The sequence below is a fragment of the Pteropus alecto genome, unplaced genomic scaffold (assembly GCF_000325575.1).
Source record: "Pteropus alecto unplaced genomic scaffold, ASM32557v1 scaffold41, whole genome shotgun sequence".
Lineage (NCBI taxonomy): Eukaryota > Metazoa > Chordata > Mammalia > Chiroptera > Pteropodidae > Pteropus > Pteropus alecto.
The window spans coordinates 2,021,411-2,041,422 of record NW_006430464.1 but is presented as its reverse complement, the minus strand read 5'-3'; the positions used below and the strand labels follow the sequence as shown (position 1 = coordinate 2,041,422).

Genomic DNA, 20,012 nt, shown 5'->3' with positions numbered 1-20,012 from the left:
CAGCCCCGCACCGTGCGGACGTCCAGGTTCTGGGAGGCAGGGGGCGTACACCCTTGCTCAGGCCAACCCCATAGGCCTCCACCTGGGGGACCCTCCAGGCCTGTCCTACCTGGGGGGCCCATGACTCTGTCGGAGGGTCTGTCCTAGCTTCCCCAGAGCCACCGGTCTCGGGTCTCAGGGGGTCTCTTCAGGACTCCCCTAACTCAGGGACCCCAGTGGGAAGGCTCACCCTAGCTTTCCCAAAGCCCTGGGCATCAGATCTCGGGGGACCCTCTCAGCTGGCATCTATCTCAATGGCCCAGGACCCTGTGGAAGGGTCTGCCTCTGCTGCCCCCCGCGCTAGGGCAATGGGAACTTGGAGGTCCCTCTGGCCAGGCCCCCACCTCAGTGGCCCAGGGGTTCACCCCCAGCTGCTGGGCCAGCGTCAGAAAGGCGGGGAGCTGCTGGAGGTCCAAGAGCAGGTAGACGGGCACCCAGCGGTGGGTGGCGGTATCCACCAGGTCCAAAAGCAGGTCCGGGTCAGTGAAGACGTCCATGACCAGGGCCACCAGCTGGGGGTGGGGAGAGGGGCTGTGGGTGGAGCCTGGGGCTCGGGGGACACTGAGTGGGTGGGGCCCTGGGGGTGGAGTTTAAAGGCCTGGCTTCCATGGGATGTTCACACGACTCCTCCATGCGAGTGGGGAAAAGGCGGCCGTCCCTGGAGTCCCCGGCCTCTGACTGCTGGAAAACTGTCACCGTGACCACACGTCTGCAATGGTGAATGGTGTCCCCGGGGCTGTGACACCACACGGCAGCCCTGCCGCTGAGACTGGCGAGCTGGGTGCCTTTGCAGAGCGCTGTGGCTGGCAACACACCTGGGTCCTCAGGGGAGTCCTGGGCGCCAGGGTGGGAGGGCTGGCCCACTAGGCCACCAAGGCCAGCTCGGGGCTGGGGGTAAAAGGGGGCCTGGATCTTGCAGGCAGAAAGATAGGGGTGATGAGCCTGGACTCACCAGCCGGGTGGCCTTGTTCAAGTCCCTGCTCGGCCACTTACAGGCAAGAGACTTAACCTCCCGTGCCTCGGTTTCCCCATGTCCTCAATGGGCATAGCAAGTCCCGAGCTCACAGGGCCCTGGTGAGGATTATACCTTAACCCCCGTGAGGCCCTCAGCGTGGGAGCTGGCAGACGAGAAGCCCGTTAGATAAAAAAATGGGCTGGCGGGGGTTGCACGGGGGCCGTCTGGGCCCTTCCTGGCGACACCTGCCTGGCATGGGGTGGGGTGGGACATAATTAGGTCCAAGGGGCATGGATGTCTAAGAGGGCCCAGCTCTTGGGGAGAGGGTGGGAACCCTCATATCTAAGGATGACGATGTGGCCTGGGACATGTGGGCTTCGGGGCTCCAGGGGAGTGGCTCTGAAAGTCCCAGGAGGGCCTGGGTGAGAGTGCCCCGGCCCCAGAGGACGCGCACCCCCAGGTCTGGGTCTGGGGAACGGACACTGAGCCCCCCTGCCCCCGGGGCCCCACCTTGCGAGCGGCCTGGATTTCCTGGCGCACCAGCTCCTTGAGGGGAGGGTGGCCCTCGCCCGGTGGCTGGGTGTACAGCTGCGCCCGTGTGATGCCCTTCCACCCCGAGTCCTCCGGCCAGCCCAGCCGCAGCGTGGGCACCGGCTCCTCAGACTGTCCCGGCCAGTAAGTCAGGCTGCCAGAGTCTCCAGCGGTGGCGTCGGCTCCCTCTGCTGCCCCGCCGGGCTCCCGCTGGGCTGCCGTCCAGTCCTCAGCCGCCGCCGCCAGGCCCCGCAGCTCGTCCGCGCTCAGGAAGGGCCGCAGCCCCTCGCGCTGCACGCACGCCCCGAACGCCGCGGCGCCCTGGCTCAGCAGGGCCTCCAGCGCCAGCCGCTGGCCCTCGGAGTACAGGAAGCTGGGGCTGCGCTCGGTCAGGGCCGGGTCCTCCGCCCGCGGCTCCGCCCCTTCCAGCGCCGCCAGCTGGGAGGCCGCCATGGGGGCCCCGAGGTGGGAGAGCCTTGAGGCTGGGTGTGTGGAGTTTGGCCGCGTCCGGGGGCACTGACCATCTGGCCAGGCTCCTGACAGGCCGACTCTATGCGGCCATGCAAGGCTTCTAGGGCCCTGAGAAAGCCCAAATGACTCAAATGCTGTCTCTGACTGTCCTGACAAGGGACCCAAATGACTGAGCGCCCAATGCGTGGGCTGCTCAGGCCGACCTCCCGCCAACCTCCAGCCACGGCCGTGACTGGCCGGCCATTTGACCTTCCCACCAGGTGTCTCTGATGGGCTGCTTGACCCACGATCGGCCCTGCGTGTGGGCTACACTGACCACCTGACAGTCTCTAAACTCTGTGACCTGTCAGCTGCCCATCTCTGCTCCAGCACACGACAAGCTCCGGCCTGCTGGCCACGCAATGCCCCAAGGCCCCAGCTGACCCTTCAGCGGGCTCAGGACCCTTCAGGTCTAGCCGGCTGCCTGACCGTCTCCAGGGAACAGACTGTCTGCCTGTCTGCAACCACCCGAATGTCCTTGACCCAAATGAGCAGGCCGTTTGCCCCTGGCTGACAGCACGTCTAACTGACCCTCTCCGGCTGTCTCTCCAATTGCCTGAAAGACATGGGTTGCTTTGGCTGACAATCTCAGTATCTGACCGCCCCACGGAGCTCCCAGCTCTGTCTCCTGACAGCTGGCCGGCCTGGGTGCCACCTCTTCAGCCTTCCTCTCAGCTTGAAGAAATGCACTCCAGCTCTCAGCATTGGCACCGCCCTACCCAGCTCGGGGATGGGGTCAATATCCTCTGCGGATGGAGGACCCTGTCCCTGAGCCTGCACCCCGGCTCAGGCCGCTACAGCAGAGGCTGCACTCCATGGCGGGGGGTCATTACCATGGAGCCAGCCGGTGAACTCCACAGCCCGTCTAGAACGAGGGCCTGACTCACTGGCCACTGGGAACTCCCCGGCCCCGGGACCGGCTGCCCCACGGCTGCTCTGACCTGCACTGATCCCTGGCCGAGTTAACCTCGGTCTGGGTTTTGGCCTGAATCCCACTATCTCCTGCTGACTGTCCACTTACTCCTAATGGCCTAACCTCAAGGATCACTCCCCCTCTGAGGCTCCTGACCCAACCTCGGGACCCCGTCCATGCAACCCAGCAGCCCCTCCTCCCAATCCTGGGACCCTGGTTTTCCCTTCCTCCAGGGCCCTGCAAAGAGAAGGAAGAGGAGTAAGGCCCGGTCCCCATCCCCTCCCGCCCACCCAGCTCTCCGACCCCCTCCCCTCTTCTTGCCTTTCCGGAAGAGTCTGGTCAGGGGGTTGGAGACCTCCTCTCCTCTGTGCTGCTTCCGGTAGTCTGGCCTCATTCATCAGGTTTCAGACTGGGATCCAGGGAACCCAGCCCCTTGTGTAAACACAGGGGAGGGCCTGTGCAGGTCTCACGTGGTCTGGGGTGCAGGGCCCCCGGCACTAAAAGCTCCCAACCCTGGAGCACACGCTCACGGGGCTCCTTGCCCAAGAGGCCAGCAGCCCACCAGACTCGGGCTCCCTGGGAAGGGGAGTGCTTCACCTGTTCCCACACACCCATCCAGCCATCTGGGCGGCCCTGTCCAAACCCCACCCAGTCCGGAGCTGGCCTGGAAAGAATAGGAAATTCGGTTCTTTAAGCAGGTGCAGAAATCACCTGACACCTGACTCTTGGAAAAGAGGCGGGGCTTCTGCATTATGGGACCGCAGGGAGGAGGGTCCCAACAGGTGCATCCAGCCAAATACACAGCAGAGCACACACCTAGACCGCCAGAGGGCGCCTGCAGGTTGAGGCAGAGGGATGGGCAGGCACCTGGGATTGGAAGCCTCTGCCCAGCCCCTCCATTGCTGGAAGGGCTGGTCTCTATACAGATGGGTGCTTGGTGTGCAATTCCCCAAGCCAAATGCATTCTGGCCCACAGGCTCTAATTCTCTCCCAATCTTATGCCCCAATAATACACACACAGGACCGTCAGCGTCCAAAATCTTTTTAATAACAAGGCGGGATCCAGGGTTAGTTTTTGTAGCCGCGGCTGGCCCTACGGCCTCTGGCTCGCTCAAATTTCCGGCCCTTGGAGCGCACATAGGGTCTGTGAAGGGAGAGGAAGGAGCGTGAGTGTGCCCCGGTAAGGGCCTGAGTGCATACTGGGGACTCAGAGTAGCATGATGTTGGCTCTAACAGTAGCACAGGGACACCAAGGAACGTCAGTGGTGACACGAAGTGGGCTGCTGTAAAAGCCTTGGCAGTACAGGAAGTGAAGACGCCAAGAGCCCAGGCCCTGGGAGTCGTTACCCTGAATGCCCCAGGGCTGGGAACAATGCAGGCCCCACCTAGAAGGTGCCAAGCCGACCTTAAACAGAGCCTGCACCTGTAATGCTGGCTGCACAGGACGCTCGATGCCCTGAGCAGCACGGCTTTAAGCCAAGTCTTGAAAAAAGTGGGTATGATGGCGGGGTGTGTGTGTGGGGGGGGTGGGGGACGGCGGAGGCAGGTTAAGGAGGCATGAGGCTAAACTAGTGAGAAACAGAGCAGCTGGAAGCAAGGCAAAGGCCAGACGGGCAGGGCAGGGTCCCGCAGGAGCCGGGCCTGGGTATACTCACTTGGTGTGGCTGTGCGGGGTTCCAGGGGCCTTGCCGAAATGCCTGTACACCTCTCGGCCCTTGCGAGGACCTAGAGAAGGGAGGGATGGGTCAGGCAGTCACCCAGCACCCACATCTCCTGCAAGGAGCCCCTTTCTAGGGCTCAGGCTGCTTGTGACGGTGGGGGTGGGAGAAGCCCCTGGGGGGAGGTGAGGCTGACTTGCACTGGGTACCCGCCACTAAGTGTCCCTCACCGGAGAGCAGGACGGTGCCACAGCCCTTGGGGGAGTCCAGGGCCAGCTGGTCAAAGGTGAGGATCTTGCCCCCGGCCTTAAGGATGCGGCTCCGGGCGCGGCTGCTCACACGAAGTGCACACACCTGCGGGACACGGGGGACAAGTGTGGTCAGAGCGCCCTTGCACAGCCCCCAGCTCGGCCTGGTAACCCCCACCTACTAGGAGAGCTTCCTGAGCTGACGACAGCCGTTTTTACCACTTCTAGAACCCACGTCCATTACAAGTAAGGAACCTGAGGCATAAAGAGATCCAGGACTGTGTCCAGGGGCGACAAAGCGACGGAGAAATCTAGATTCGAATCCAGGCTGTCTGGCTCAAGAGCCAGCACCGTCGACAAGGCCCCAGAAGGGGCCCGCCCAGGGATACGACCTTCAGCAATGCGGGTGACAGGCCTGCAGCCCCCAGGGAGGCGAGACTGAGGGCCCAGCACCCAAGGACGACCCAGGTCCACTCGACTCCACCCTTGGCCTGTGCTGGGCCCCTGCCCACTCACCTTGAGCTTGGGGACCTCCTGGACGCGCACATCGTCCGTTATCGTCCCTACGACCACGGCGGTCTTGCCCTCCCGGCCAGGAAGCTTCATCTTCCGGATCTTTGGGGGAGAGGCATGTCTGGTGTTTAAAGCCGACCCCACTGCTCGGGCATCTCCAGGGCCAATGGTGGTGCCTGAGCCAACCTGCCCCCCTGCCCCGGTTAGGCCCGGGGAACCTCCAAGAAAAGGTGAGCACAGATGTGCCTGCAGGCTGCTCCTGTAGTGCCCTTGACTTGTACGACTTTAGGACGTGAAGTCTCAGAAAGCGCTCACGACGCCACTGGAACCACCCCCACCTCACAACGGAAAGGAAAACCAAGCAGGCGGCCAGGCCAGATGGACATCCCCGTTACTAGGGCTACAGCCCGAGGGTCGGAGCTCCAAGCCCGCCCGCCCTCCCGGTGCCTAGCTCCACATCCGACCCAGTTGCCCCTCAGGTTGGCCAAGCCCCCAGCAGCCCCTCACCATCCGAGAAAGGGACAGAGGCGGCCGGTTGGTGCGACTCATGAACAACCGCTTCAGCACCACCTGGTTGAAGGTGGAGTTGGTCCGTCTGGCTAGAAACCTGTACAACTGGGGGGTGGGACGGGGGAGGAATGAGAACCCGGGGTGGCCCACTCCCCCTTCCCAACTTTCTAAGGAACCGGCAACCAAATGACTCCTGGCTGTCCCCCATCCCACAGAGCTCTAGGGAGAGAGCTGCCCCAGGTCCCTCCGGGTCAGGGTCCCTCCCCAGCGCCTCGCTGTGCACAGCCCCGAGGCTGCAAACACTGAACTGCCAGATGCTCTGGGGCAGACCCCGTCCTGCGAGCCCCCGGGAGCTGCGGTGCTGGGGTGGCCCTGCCCAAGGGCCTCAGGCCCCCTCCTCACCTTGACCAACAGCCTTAGGTAGATGTCCTGGCTCTTGGGCTCCTTGCGCCGAACCTTTCGGTCTTTGTTGTGGCGGATGTCGACCCCCTGCAGGGTGAAGGGGACAGACATGGTGGCTGCGTATGATCTACTGGGTCACTCACCCCTGACCATCCTCAAGTATTACTTATCTCCCAGACAGAGCTAGAGCTCCAGGCTCTAAGGAGACAGTCCAACCACCGGGAGGCCTCTAGAAGTCACTTCAATACTCTGGGCCTCAAATGACCCCTCTGCAAAAAGAGGCTAATTCTATATGCAAAATCTTCAGCACATGAGAAAACAGCACCTCGAAACGGTTTAACGCAGCCGTCAAATGATTTCCACAAAAAGTGTTAACTCCAGAAGTCGTATTTTTCAACAATCTAAGTGTTTAAGTTCCCAGTACTTGCTCCTACACATGGAGGGTGACGAAAAACATTTACACCAAGGGCAGACGCTAAGCAATAACGAATCTTTATTTAGAAAGTAGTCCGTACAGAAACAGTTTAGAATGATCTTTTATGTACGCCCTGAAACCAACAACCCCATGAGGTAGTTTCCCACTTTAGCGCTAAGAAAACTCTGGGAAGCTCACCATTTCCACTCCCTGCCTGCCTGCTCTCCTGAGGCTGTTTAGACTACATTATCCATTGTAAAGTACTTAATTATTAACAGCTCCCACTGAACTAACACTTAACATTTGCAAAAACCTATGGCGAATATGTCCTACAACTTCTTTCTTCCGAAACTCAAATATACGAGACAATTACTGTCCCCAATGAACAGATGGAGAAAGTGAGGCACGGGCTGGGAAAGCAAGGTCTCCGGGTGGGCAAGGAGCTGAGACTCACACGAAGGCCTGTCTGCCCCCAAACCCGGGCACTGGACGCTCGACACCCCCCAGAACCCAACTTTCCAGGATGCAGAGTGACAACTCTGGGTAGAGGGAGCAAAGGTAAAAATGACTGTGGGACCAGCGCTTGGGTCCGAATCCCGGTTCCGCCACTTCCCGGAATTTTGATGCCGGTCGTTATCACTCAGCCACCCGGTAACTTAATTAGGGCAGCTATTCAATAGGCGCTATAATGAAAATACAGGAGGAGCTGAAGTCTGATATGACTGACCCATGCTGGTCTTTGGGTCCCCCGGGTAGCCCCCCACCACGGGAATCGCCTCCTTCAGACGCCTCCGGAACCCCTGCCTCCCTCTGGCGCGCCCCCAGCACGAGGCCACGGCGGATGGCGGCGGATGGCCGAGCTCCGAACGCCGCGAAGCGCACTCACCATGATGGCGCCTTCTGTTCCACCAGGTCCGGAAAGAGAGAACGGAGCCGGGGTGGGCGGGGAAAGCCTTCCGCGAGCGGCGCCTCCGTGACGTCACAAGGCCGCGACGCGGCGATCTAGCGCGACGCGGGTCTCTCTATGGTGAATCGGACCTCCAGCTAGATGGGCTTTTCCCGAATAAGGTGTCGGGGAACAACCAAAGAGGAAAGAGGGCTACGTCAAGGAGGGAAAGGCCAGCACGTCTGGGCCTCTCTGGCCCTACCCGGTCCCCGTTTTCGATAGTCTTCCGGAAGAAAGAGATCTGGGAGCGAGAGAGATGTCGCGCGGAGCTAGGAGGCCTTGTCGCGCGGTGACGCTCTGGCCCGAAGCCGACGGCCTCTCTGTGGCTTTTGGAGGACCGGGCGGGCCGGGTATTGAAGGTGAGGAGGCGGGGCAGGCGGGACAAACCCAGACCTTCGGAAAACCGCTGACCGCATTCCTTTCTATTAGGCTGATCTCTGCCTTATCTCGTGCTGCGCTTTCCGGGCGCGGGCACTGGTCGGGGAGTCCTTCTTGCGGTCTGACTCGAGATCTTGCAGCAGCCCAGTCTATAGCAGCCAGGATTTCAACGTTTTAGGTCACGTTTCTCCCTCTGCCCTAAGATGGCCCTGCCTTGACCCCTCCTCAGCCTCTGTCACCTCGGGGCTGCTTTCCCCAGTCAGAGAGAATCAAGTGTCCCAGCGGGTTCCTTGTGGTAGATGTGCACGGTCCTGGAGTGCACGGGAGGCACGCTGAGGTCCCGGGCTTGGAGAGTGTAGTAGAGAGAGGGGATGGGTAAAAACTGAAGGAGAAGGGTTGGAGAGACTTAGAAAGAGAGAGAGATTCAGAGAAGAGGAGGAATGAAGACACAGAGGGGAAGTGGACAGAGACCCAGCGTGGGGGGGATAGAGACCCCGGGGGTGAGGAGACCTAGAAAGAGGAGGAAGATGAGAGCAGGGAGGAGTCGAAACATAGGAAGAAGGCAATGCCATCTGTAACCAAATTCAAATCCTGGCTCTGCTGCTTAATAACAGTGTGACCTTGAGCAAGTCATTTAACTTCTCTGTGCTTTACTTTCCTTATCTACAAAAAAGGGATGACGATAGGTCTGGCACGCAGGGTGTTTTTCAGCGTTATATAGGTTACTAAAAATGCTTACTACAGCGTCTTGCACATAGTAAGTGCTCAAGAAAAATGAGGGCCCATCCCTGTTTATTGGCTTTTATCAGAGGAGACAAGATGAACTGGCTGGGGCAGTGACAAAGCTGACCTCTTTTCTCTCTTCCCAGGGAGCCCTTGCCCCTTGGGCCTCAAGCACATCCAGCCTGGTCTCCTGTAGTCTGCCCTTGAATTTCTGAATTATTCACCTCGTCCCCACAGAGCCAAAGGCCAGGCCTGAACAGTGAAGCTTGACTCCTTGTCCACACCACCCTCCCATGGCCTCCAGCATAGGGCCAGGGTCTTGCTGATGTGGTAACACAGCAGCGGGCCAGCAGATGAATGGACACTTTGAAGCACAGGAGCAGCAAGACCAGGTAAGAGTCCCTCTGAAAGTCAAGATCACGGTACCATGAGACAGTTTACTCATCTTCCTTGTCCCTGTTCCCCTTGTCTCTTGTGACTTGGTCTCTTTATTGTGTCCCAGCCTCTTTGATTGGTATATCTGCCTTTCTGTCTGCCAGGGTCCCAAATTCAGGTGCCGTGTTTCCCTGTTTCTGTCCCCCACTCTCTGGGTCTTTCTTTGGCACGTACCTGGTGCTGTCGCTACTCTGAGTTAAACACAAAGTACATTATTTGGCAATAAATGAACTTCTTCCACTTAACTGTTTTTAGCAAGCTCTGTCCTTATGTCCTTATGCATGTGTTTCTCCCTACAATTCTGCCTCCTTCTAGGTCTGATATTATTCTTGCCTTGATTTCTTTGGGTTTCACCATGTCTTTGCCTCTCTCTGTCTATCTGCCAACATCTTTGCTTTCTGTCTCTTCGTCTCGGTTCCTCTCAGTCTCTGGGCCTCCAACATTCTCTCCTTACGTCTCTCCTGATTTAGAGGTCTCTCTGATACTGTTTCTCCCATCCTTCCTTGTGTCTCTGTCTTGCCATGTAACTGAGTCATTCACTAGGCAGATGTGTATGTCATCCTCCCTCTGCTGTAGTTTGAGCCCAAAATAAATTGTTTGACATTTGAAAAAATTTGATATACAATATTATATCAATTTCAGGTGTACGACGTGATTCGACTTCGTATACATTGCAAAATGATCACAAGTTTAATTACCATCTGTCACCACCATGCAGAGTTAATACATTATTGACTATGTTCTCCATGCTGTACATTAAATTCCTATGGCTAATCGATCATTTGTGAATTCATGAGCCTCTTCTCCCTGGTTTTCATTCTAGTGTCTGTCTCCGTCTCTCTCTGTATGTCTTTAATTTTCTGGGTTTTCTTGCATCCTTACCTCGCACATTCTTAATTCTACTTTGTCTTCGTATCGTTGCTTTTCTCTGCATCTTTCTCTCTGGCTCTATCTGAATAAGAGACAATACTCTCCAAGTCTCTTACTGCCTCTGACTCTGCTTCTCTAGGCCTCTTTTATTAAGTCCCTTTGCATAACTTTGGGTTTTTGTTACCTGCATTAGGATCAGTCTATCTGCAGCTAAAGACCTCCATCGTGCCCCCTCTCTTTTATAAATCCGATGGTTGGGACCTGCCCACTTGCCCTCAACAAGGATGGCGATATAATCGCTGGTCGTGGGGATACGGTGCCGCCCCTGCCGCGCGTGTTCCCTGACTTACAATGGCGACTGATCTCGCGAGATTGATGCCCCGCCCAGTTCTCCGGCTCTCCCGGCGCGGGCCCTTGCGCCAAACTCGCGAGTTGTCTGGGTCCGCCCCCCGCGCGCACTCATTGGTGCGGCTCAGGCTGGCCGCGCGGCCATTGGCTGAGCGGATGCACACTCCCCCCCACACCCCTGGGTCAGCTGGGGGCGGTTGGTGGTGACTTGAGGGGCAGCCTGGAGGAGGACCCGGCGTGTGAGGAGGGTTCGGGGGCTGGGCAGGGACCCGAGTCTGGGAAACCAGGGGACCAAGAGGAACGGAGAGACGCAGGCCCAGGACTGGGGTACCAGGGATGTGGGATGGAGATGGAGAACCAGGAACGGGACTGAGGGATCCGGGAATGGAAACCCAGGTCTGGGACTGGGTTGTGGAAATCGGAGGTGGTGGGTGAAGGCCCGGGACCGGGGAAACCCGAGACAAAGACTCAGGGTTATGGATTGAGGGGACCTATGGATAGAGACCCAGGTCCAGCTCTGGGATACCTGGGAAATGGAGAGAATGGAGACCAGGCCAGAGGCTCCGGCCCAGGACTCGGGGAGATCTAGGGCTCTGTGTCTAAGCCCGATATGAAGCAAGCAGTGGGGCTTGAGGGAGCGTCCACTTATGGGGGTGTATCTGGGGCAGCTCCCCTCCTGGGGGAGGTCAGGGGCAGGACTGGCGGGTGGCTAGGTGGGTGGGGCATTGGGGAACAAAGGTGAGCAGGAAGGAGGAGGCAATAGCAGGGCAGAGGACAGGGGGAGGGCCTTTGGGGAGGGGACCTCTGGTGCGGCTCCCATCCCTTCCCTGGAGAGCAGGCGGCCAGACAGACGCCCAGGTCAGTCCTCTGAGTTCAGTTCTTGGCCCCTGACCCTTGCAGGTGCCTGCATGTGGCTCTTCTGGCTCTGACCACTTAGCCCCTCCGTGTCACATCCGTTCCTTAGTCTTTCTTGGTGTTTACATCTCCTGCCTCTCCTATCTGCTGCCTTTTTCTCCCTCGTCTTTTTGACCCTCAGAGGGTCTCCCGGAGCACTAAACGCTTACTCTCCTAAGTATCTTTCATCGTCCTAGGTCTCATTTCATTGAAGCCGTTTGTCTCCTTCTCTCAAGGTTTCTCTGGCTCTCAGGGCTTATCCCTCTTTTCCTTTGTGTCTGAGCGTCTCTCTCTTGTTACTCTCTCTGTCTGGAGACGTGTGTCGTTTTTCTGTGTCTTTGCATGTCTCTTTCTTCCTATTATCTCCGCCATCCTGATCTCTCTGCTCTGCCTTATTTCCCCCAAAAGCCCTTATCATCCAACACACGATATTTTACTTTATCTTGTTTTTCTGTCTTCTGATTAGACTATAGACTCCGTGAAAGCAGGGATTTTTGTCTGATTTGTTCCATGCTGTGTTTGCTGGGCCTGGCACTGACTGGCACGTAGAGGGTACTGGGTAACTATATGGAAAATAAATAAATGAATGAATGTTTGCATGGCTGGGTGCACACCCTCCAAGATTCTGGCCTTCCTGTGCAACTGATCTCTCGTATCTTCAGGGTCTCCCCACACCTGTCCGGGCCTGTCTGTCTCTGGTGCACCTGTGATCCCCCTCATTGTCTCCTGTCCACAGGCCTTGCCCCTGCTTCCCTCCAGCTGCCATGGAGGTCCCAGACTTTGACTCCTGCCCTCCTTCCTCCCCACAGAGGCTGGACCAGGAGCTGACCTGGAGCTGGGGCCACAGGCCTAGGAGTGCCCTGGACAGGGCCGAGGCCATGGCCCCGCCACCATCCCCACCATTGGCTGCCAGCACCCCGGTCCTGCATGGCGAATTTGGCTCCTACCCAGCCCGAGGCCCACGCTTCGCCCTCACTCTCACACCACAGGCCCTGCACGTGCAGCGGCTGCGCCCGAAGCCTGAAGCCAGGCCCCGGGGTGGCCTGGTCCTGCTGGCCGAGGTCTCGGGCTGCTGCACCCTGCGGAGCCGCAGCGCCTCCGACTCAGCAGCTTACTTCCGCATCTACACCTACCCGAGGGGCCGGCGCGGGGGCCGCCGCAGAGCCACGCGCACCTTCCGTGCGGATGGCGCAGCCACCTACGAGGGGAACCGTGCTGAGGCCCAGCGCTGGGCCACCGCCCTCACGTGCCTGCTGCGGGGACTGCCGCTGCCTGGGGACGGCGGTGAGCCCCTGGGCCGCCTTCGGGTCTCCGCGGAGCTCCCTCTTTGGGCATCTCTGCCTCCACTGTTCCGCGTGTGTGTGGCGTGTCTGTCGGACGGGTGGGAGCAGACGGGGAGGGGCCGCAGGAGGAAAAGTCGCAGGCTGAGAAACATGATGTGTGTCTGCTGCCCTCTCACTGGGTTCCTGTCCCCGTCCCCTCCCCCCACTTCCATGGGTCCTGACCACAGATGAGTCAGAGGCACTCGGGCTGATGAGAGCAGCAGACTGAGACGTGATCAGTCACCACCCGGGGCACTTAGAGGTGGCATCTAAAACATTAGCCTGTGGGGGTTTGGAGAAGGCTCTCAGGCAGAGGCCTGCACAAAGGCTTCTCGGGTGGCAGGAAGGTAGATTTAAGTGTCCTCATCTGGTGGGACTTCCTCAATCCTCCAGGATCCTGCGGGCTGCCTGGGGGCCGGCCCTAAGGGGTGGTGACAGGGTGGGAGTCTGCACAGTGAAGCAACCTGATCTTGGCATGCAGGTGTTCAGGGTGAGGAAAGTGGAAACCACAGCTCTCCTCCCTTCTCCCACACATGGGTCCAGAGGGAACGGGGATTAGACACCCAAGCCCTTTGTCTCAGCACCTGGGAGAAAGGGGTGGCCTAGACACGTGAGGCCCAGGAGAAATACAACTTTGAACTCCCATGAGGCTCCGGTGCCAGCCCTCGTGCTGTCTGCAGTTACTGTTTCTGGGGTGAGGAGCCTGGGCCCCTGGCCTTTGTGGACTCCTTCTCCTCTCTCTGCAGAAATCACCGCCCAGCTTTTGCCAAGGCCGCCCCGATTGCTCCTCCTGATCAATCCCTTTGGGGGGCGGGGCCTGGCCTGGCAGTGGTGTAAGAACTACGTGCTGCCGATGATCTCTGAAGCTGGGCTGTCCTTCAACCTCATCCAGACAGGTAAAGGTGGCATCAGGATGGATGGTGGGGGGTGGAGGGGGAACAGCCTGCCTCACCTCCTGGTTCCCCACTTTAGAACGACAGAACCACGCTCGGGAGCTTGTCCAGGGGCTGAGCCTGAGGGAGTGGGATGCCATCGTCACGGTCTCGGGAGATGGGCTGCTGTATGAGGTAGGGCAGGAGCCCCTTGGCCCTGGGGGGACTTTGGAGACCAGGACTAGCACCCAGGTGTCTGGTCTCCGGCCCTCCAGGTGCTGAACGGACTCCTAGAACGCCCCGACTGGGAAGAGGCTGTGAAGATGCCCGTGGGCATCCTCCCCTGTGGCTCGGGCAACGCGCTGGCTGGAGCCGTGAACCAGCTTGGGGGGTAGGTGGACCGCTCCTTCCGCGGGTGAGCCTGAGGGTGGGCCAGCCGGGACCCGGCACCTCTCCCCCTCCTCTCCCCGTCTGCCAGTCTACCGTCAGGTCGATCCGTCTGGCATTTTTGCTGGTCTTGTTCCCAGCTTTATCTCTAGTGCCTAGAAAGCTGTGCCTGGAACACAGGCGACACTCAGTGAATGCTTGTGGAGAGGAAGAATTGAAAGGGAACCTGGCCTAGTAAGGAGAGTCCAACCTGGAGGTGGCCGAATGGCTGTGGGCGGGCCCAGGGACATGGCCTTCCTGGTCCCCAGGCCATGTGTCTCTCCTCCCTTCCCCACGCTGTCTGTCACCCAGGTCTGTTTACATTCTCACTGTGTCGACTCTCTCTGGCTCTGAAGGTTTGAGCCGGCCCTAGGCATTGACCTGCTGCTCAACTGCTCCCTGCTGCTCTGCCGGGGTGGTGGCCGCCCGCTGGACCTGATGTCTGTGACGCTGGCCTCCGGGTCCCGCTGTTTCTCCTTCCTGTCTGTGGCCTGGGGCTTTGTGTCAGATGTGGACATCCAGAGCGAGCGCTTCAGGGCCTTGGGCAGTGCCCGCTTCACTCTGGGCACGGTTCTGGGCCTCGCCACACTGCATACCTACTGCGGACGCCTCTCCTACCTCCCTGCCACTGTGGAACCTGCCTCGCCCACCCCTGCCCATGGCCTGCCCCGGGCCAAGTCAGAGCTGACCCTGGTTCCGGCTCCAGTCCCACCCATGGCCCACTCACCCCTGCATCGCTCTGTGTCTGACCTGCCCCTGCCCCTTCCTCAGCCTGCCCTGGCCTCCCCTGGCTCACCCGAACCACTGCCCATCCTGGCCCTCAACGGTGGGGGCCCAGAGCTGGCTGCGGACTGGGGTGGGGCTGGGGATGTTCCACTGTCCCCAGACCCACTGCTGCCCTCGCCCCCTGGCTCTCCCAAGGCCGCTCTACTGTCGCCCATCACCGAGGGGTCCCCGGAAATGCCAGCATCCTCCGGGCTCTTGCCTCCCACCCTTGACGGTGACCCGGTAGCCATCTCTACTGGGGGCCCACCAGACCACCTGCTTCCTCCTCTGGGCACCCCACTGCCCCCAGGCTGGGTGACGCTGGAGGGGGACTTTGTGCTCATGTTGGCCATCTCACCCAGCCATCTGGGTGCCGACCTGGTGGCAGCTCCCCACGCGCGCTTTGACGACGGCCTGGTGCACCTGTGCTGGGTGCGCAGTGGCATCTCGCGGGCTACGCTGCTGCGCCTTTTCCTGGCCATGGAAAGGGGTAGCCACTTCAGCCTGGGCTGCCCGCAGCTGGGCTATGCCGCGGCCCGTGCCTTCCGCCTCGAGCCGCTCACGCCTCGCGGAGTGCTCACGGTGGACGGGGAGCAGGTGGAGTACGGGCCGCTGCAGGCGCAGATGCATCCGGGCCTCGGGACCCTAATCACGGGTCCTCCGGGCTGCCCTGGGCGGAATCCCTGAACCTAACGAAGCTTGGAGCCCGCCAGGGGCGGGGCCTACATTCCAAGGGGCGGGGCACGGCTGCTAGAGTTAGGGGGCAGTCCTCACGTGCAGGGACGTTAACCCTGTCTCAGGATTGCGCCCGTCCCCCAGAGGGTCAGAGGTGATGCTGGAGGGTTCCCCGACTTCAGAGGATGGAGACCGTCGGGGTCCCAGATAAGTGGGCTTCCCTGGAAGGTAGAGTGCCTGACCAATGAGGAGGGGGCTCAGTCCTGACCCTCGCTGAAGGCCGGGTCGGCTGAGGGCGGAGCTGCATTAACGCGTCGTCCAGTGACGGGACCTGGAACGTACGGGCTGGGAGAGGACTTAATTGGCCAGTCAGAGCCGGGTGCTCGCCCTGGCCGTTCCGGTGCCTCCACTTAACTGGCCAGTCGGCCCAGGCGGGGCAGGTTTCCCCGGCCGACGCTCGGATTTGCACTAAAGTTCCCCCTCCCCCGCCCCGCGGGTGTGGGCGGGGAAGTTCATTTCCGTCCTCCGTCTCCAGTGCGTCCCCGAACCCCGATCTTCAAAGCAATTGAAAAGGTCTATGCAATAAAGGCAGTCGCTTCATTCCTCAGACCTCGCCACCTCCTCCATCCGGCAGCCGAGGGGAGTGGTCAGACTCCGCACTGACAGCAGCTCTTGGCTTTCGTTGCGGGAAGCCCAGACCTGCCCGCGGCCTGCGGCCAGTGTGACCCGCTGGCCTTGAACCGGGGCCAGGGAGCTGCCTCCTCCCCCACGACAGCTGGCTCTGGGGTTATTAAGATTTATTCAGGATCGTGTTGACGGAGGCGGTGGGAAGGTGGGGTCCCCGACGTGCCGGGGGCACACACAGAGCCCCCTCCCCGCTCCCTCGAGGGAGGGGGAAGGCTCGCTTTTTCTTAAAAATATAAATGTATTTATCTGCATCATCACGTCCCTGGGGTACCCAGCTGGCCGGCCCGTGGGCCACAGGGCGGGGAGGGAAGAGGGCGTCAGGGCGCAAGTCTGAGCGAGGCAGAGGCGAACCCCGCCGGGTGTGGGGGTGGGGCAGCCTCACAGGGCTCCGTGCTGGGCCTGGTAGCGGGACAGCACGGCGCGGTAGTGGGACAGCTCCTGGCGCACGGCCACCACCTCCTGCCGCAGAAGGGCGTTCTCCTTCTCCAGGAAGGCCGCCCGCACGGATATCTGGTTCTCTTTGAGACGCCGGGCGTCGCGGGACCGCTTCGCTGCCTCGTTATTCTTGTACCGTCGGCTCCAATACTTCTCGTCCTGCGGGTGCGGAGGTGGAAACGCACTGAGGTTCAGAGGGGCCCGGGCCACAGCGAGAGAAAAAGATGGGGGAGGGGAGCAGCTTCGCTTGTGCCTTCAAGGAAGAGAAAAAGGGGGGGTGGGGGGAGCAGCTTCGCTTGTGCCTTCGAGGACCCAGGGAAATCTGAAAGGCTTCCAGGGCGGCTTCTTACCCAGCACTGGGGCCTAAATGATACCCGGTCCCCCCTGGGATGGGTACCCAAGGATCTGCCCTTCTAGGGCCCTGGTTGCTAAGGAGAGCAGGCCCCTAGCAATAGCTAACACATGAGATAGCCTCCCACCCCAAGTAACTGGGCTTTAACAGACTCCACTGTGCAAAGCAGACCCTACCCTCCTCACTTGAAAAAGGACCCGCAGTTAGCTCCTGGTTGCTAAGGCTGACTGTTTCCTAGCAACAGGACCTTCAGGGTGTGAGGGCTGCCGGTCAAAAACACTGCCCTATACATCACCTTTCCAGGTCCTGGTTGCTAAGGAAAGTCTAGCCTCCCCAGTGATGCGGCTTGCTGTTCTATAAAATCCTACCAGAGCTGGTCCCTTTGGACTTGGTTGCTAAGGCAACCTCAACCCTCCTCAGCAAACAAAAGTAAGGTCTAAGTAGTCCCAATACCTGCAGCTGGCTTCAGACTCACTGGCCTTAAATAGAAGCCAAAGAGCTGCCTCCTGCCCAAAGTCCTGGTTGCTAAAAGAGTTGTCCCCTAGCAAAGGGGCTGTCCTGAGAGCTCCCCACATGATTATGTCTAGGGTGCCCTAGTCCTGGAATTTGGTTGCACGGGAATACCACGTCTTAGTACTAGGGTGCACCCAGAGCTCTGAAAGATGCCTCTTGACCCTCATCTAATTAAAGCCTTATTTCAGCTTGCTGGGGCAAATCTAGTCCCTGGCAACAAGGCCCTGTGCCAGAAGAAACTACTGGTCAAGATTTGGTTTGCAGGCCAGTCCTCGCTGCTTCGAGTAGTTGTGTCTTATACGAAGGCATGGCAAAGTCCTGTGAGAGAAACCCAGGCATCTCTTGTTGGGAGAGCCCCCAGAACTTGGACAGGCAAAACGTCAAAAAGAGGCAGCCACGGCCCAAAGCACCTCAGATCAGAATGTGGCCCTGGTTGCTAATGGGAACCTGAGGCCTCTTGCCAATGAGGCAGTCCAGACCCAGGAAACAAGCCTACAGGGCTGGCAAAGTCTGCACCCTAGGCAGATGCAATCGCCACAAAGGATGTCCTATATCAGAGATCAAAGGACCAGCCCCAGCCCGGTTGGCTGCTAAGAAGAGACAGACTGACACCCCGTTGCTAAGAAATGCTGTCCTTAGCAACCGTGCCCAGCAGAGCCTGAAGCCCACCCCACAGAGGGTTTTCGGTCCAGCTGATAGGAAAAGCTCCAGGTCTGTACACCAGGCCTAGCAGGGCCGGCTGAGTCTGCATCTTACGATAATAATACCATCTTCAAAAATCAAGCTCAACACTTTGCCCCCTTGAGCTCCACGATCAAAGAGGGCTGATCCTTGGCTGTAGGTGAACCTGAGCGCTAAGCCAAGTGAGAACCGAGGCCTTCCTGTGAGGAAGGGGCCATCCCCGGCTGTGGGGCTTGTGCAAGCCAAGGCCCGTGTCCTACATCCAGCAGCGCTCACCTTCTGCTCCTCTGGCACCTGGATCTTCCTCGCCTTCTTCATGATGGGCTGAGGCTTCAGTTCCTCCTCTGAGAAGCGATGTCTCCGAGGGTCAAAGGTTTCATGGCCGGGAATGCTTGACAGGGCTAAATCAGCAGGGTCAGGTTCAAAGGTCATCAGCACCTCCACAGTATCTGGGTCCACAGGGCTGGGTGTGTCCCGAGAGGTCAGGCCTTGGAGAAATAAAATGTATCACCGGTATTTATTTTGAAGAGGAGGTTCCCGGAGGCTACCCCCTGCTCAGATATCGTATCCAGTATAAGAAAGGTCCTTATGTGGTCTAACATAAAGCTTGCCAGGGATCAACGTCCCTAACATAAAATAGGAAGATTTCCTACCCCACAAAGATGCTTAGAAATCATGGCACCAACTCCACTTTTGCAAACAGGGAAACTAAAGCCCAAGCATTCATTACCTGACTAAGTAGTCTGGGCTATTACTTGTAAAACCTCAGGCCATCAGAATCACAGTGATAGCTTCTTTCCCACAGTCTAGCCTGAATCCTTACGGAATCCCTGACCAAAGCCTAGACCCCTGGCTGCTCAGGGGAAGGAATTTAATGCACTGAAAAGTTAGCCTCTTAAGAACTATTAGCTCTCAAGAGTCAAGGAAGAGAAATGGAAACGGCTGAGGTTCCAGGTTGGTTCAAGAGGAAAGGCAGGCAGCCTGTGCCTTTAAGATCAAGCAAGCCGGGGCCAGCTGAGGACACAGGTTCAGGGCCGAGTCACGTGCCAGCGCCTGCTTTCCCGCCCCGCCCCCCCGCCGCCACAGGAGCCCTCACGTTCCCTAGGCCCCGCCCCCTCCCGCGTGACCGCGCGTGCGCGAAGCACGGAGGAGGTTAGGAGAGGACTCACGTGGCGCGGGAATGTGCGGCTGGGAAGGGGAGGGCCCTGGTTCTGCCCGGAGGTCGGACCAGTGGCAGGTGTGTCCAGGAATCCCCGATCTGCAGCCCGACCCCAAGGTGCCCGAGGGAGCACACCTTTCCTCTCGATCCCTCGGGTCTCTCAGCTCGAACCTCTCAACCTCCAAAGATTCAGTCCCCCCTGCTCTCTGGGGAACACAGGAGAACCGGCCCCCTCGATCTTCTCCCCAGGGCCCCAGTCCCCTCACCACTGGGGTACACACAATTCTGGGATCCGGGGCCCCTCCTCTCCCAGGAATATAGGAAGCTCGGCCCTCGCCCCAATGGAAAACCTAGAGTGAAGATCCTCGACCTTCTTCCTCCAGGACCCGGGGCCCTAGCCCCTCTCCAGTGAAGGACCCAGGAACCAGAGCTGACAGTCTCTATGTGTGGGGAAACATAAGTCTGTGCCCAGCCCTCCCCCTACGCCCGTAGAGGGCACAGGAGTTCCGGTCCTATCTCAGTTCCACCAACTCCGGGCCCAGAATATGGGGCGCAGTCCATTCCCCAGTAAACAACTCCGGTGTTCTGGGCTCTCAGTCCCGATTTCACGAGTCCCCACGCCCCACAGAAAAGTCCACACTACCTCCCCGCTGGGCAAGCTTTCTGGAATTTGGGGTCCTAAGTCCCTCCCTTCCTATGGACCCAGTCCTTGATCCAGTAAGGGACACAAAATTCGATCTCCTCTCCCGAGATCTCTCAACTAGGGGGTCCAGAATTCAGGCGCGCAGCCCCAGTGCCACGGACAGGCCCCCGGTGTCTCGCAGCCCCGCCCCTCGT

General features: G+C 59.3%; 4 protein-coding genes across 18 annotated transcripts in view; 1 reads left to right on the top strand and 3 right to left on the bottom strand.

Annotated features, from left to right (window-relative positions):
• Window positions 1–3,232, bottom strand: part of FAM83E (family with sequence similarity 83 member E) — an 8,977-nt gene extending 5,745 nt beyond the window's left edge. The window contains exons 1-3 of the mRNA XM_025048833.1: window positions 1,348–3,232; window positions 736–902; window positions 384–551 (exon numbers count right to left, since the gene is read on the bottom strand). Coding sequence (XP_024904601.1) covers window positions 384–551; window positions 736–902; window positions 1,348–1,978 — 966 coding nt within the window. The 5' untranslated portion in view covers window positions 1,979–3,232. The remainder of the gene's footprint in view (window positions 1–383; window positions 552–735; window positions 903–1,347) is intronic.
• Window positions 3,233–3,974: 742 nt separating this feature from the next.
• RPL18 (ribosomal protein L18) lies at window positions 3,975–7,729 on the bottom strand. The gene is made up of 7 exons (XM_006905059.3): window positions 7,581–7,729; window positions 6,280–6,366; window positions 5,875–5,982; window positions 5,371–5,469; window positions 4,837–4,960; window positions 4,604–4,673; window positions 3,975–4,092 (listed from the first exon to the last, which is right to left on the bottom strand). The coding sequence occupies exons 1-7, from the start codon at window positions 7,581–7,583 to the stop codon at window positions 4,017–4,019; spliced, it is 567 nt and encodes a 188-aa protein (XP_006905121.1). The 5' UTR covers window positions 7,584–7,729; the 3' UTR covers window positions 3,975–4,016.
• Window positions 7,730–7,753: 24 nt separating this feature from the next.
• SPHK2 (sphingosine kinase 2) lies at window positions 7,754–15,955 on the top strand. 14 transcript variants are annotated; one of them, XM_006905058.3, is made up of 7 exons: window positions 7,754–7,999; window positions 8,979–9,133; window positions 12,098–12,572; window positions 13,357–13,506; window positions 13,583–13,677; window positions 13,758–13,873; window positions 14,265–15,955. In XM_006905058.3, exons 2-7 carry the CDS (start codon window positions 9,095–9,097, stop codon window positions 15,358–15,360), a joined length of 1,971 nt encoding a protein of 656 aa, XP_006905120.1. In that variant the 5' UTR covers window positions 7,754–7,999; window positions 8,979–9,094; the 3' UTR covers window positions 15,361–15,955. The 14 variants fall into 14 exon arrangements, with proteins under 14 accessions (XP_006905120.1, XP_015447662.1, XP_015447668.1 ...); XM_015592176.2 differs by having other exon boundaries at window positions 8,888–9,133; XM_015592182.2 differs by lacking the exon at window positions 7,754–7,999 and adding an exon at window positions 8,041–8,196.
• Window positions 15,956–16,093: 138 nt separating this feature from the next.
• DBP (D-box binding PAR bZIP transcription factor) overlaps window positions 16,094–20,012 on the bottom strand; it is a 5,849-nt gene continuing 1,930 nt past the window's right edge. For both annotated transcript variants that reach the window (XM_006905057.3, XM_025048600.1), the window contains 2 exons: window positions 18,293–18,504; window positions 16,094–16,629 (listed from right to left, as the gene is read on the bottom strand). In XM_006905057.3, coding sequence (XP_006905119.1) covers window positions 16,414–16,629; window positions 18,293–18,504 — 428 coding nt within the window. In that variant the 3' untranslated portion in view covers window positions 16,094–16,413. The remainder of the gene's footprint in view (window positions 16,630–18,292; window positions 18,505–20,012) is intronic.

Bases quoted from the DNA above. Each gene is read 5' to 3' on its own strand.
- RPL18 (XM_006905059.3), bottom strand. The intron at 4,674-4,836 runs GTGAGGGACACT...TCCCTTCTCTAG, and splicing joins TGGCACCGTCCTGCTCTCCG to GTCCTCGCAAGGGCCGAGAG. The intron at 4,093-4,603 runs GTGAGTATACCC...CTCCCTTCACAG, and splicing joins ACCCCGCACAGCCACACCAA to ACCCTATGTGCGCTCCAAGG.
- SPHK2 (XM_015592174.2), top strand. From the start codon at position 10,731: ATGTGGGATGGAGATGGAGAACCAGGAACGGGACTGAGGGATCCGGGA. The intron at 10,791-12,097 runs GTCTGGGACTGG...TCCTCCCCACAG, and splicing joins ATCCGGGAATGGAAACCCAG to AGGCTGGACCAGGAGCTGAC. The intron at 13,874-14,264 runs GTAGGTGGACCG...CTGGCTCTGAAG, and splicing joins GCCGTGAACCAGCTTGGGGG to GTTTGAGCCGGCCCTAGGCA.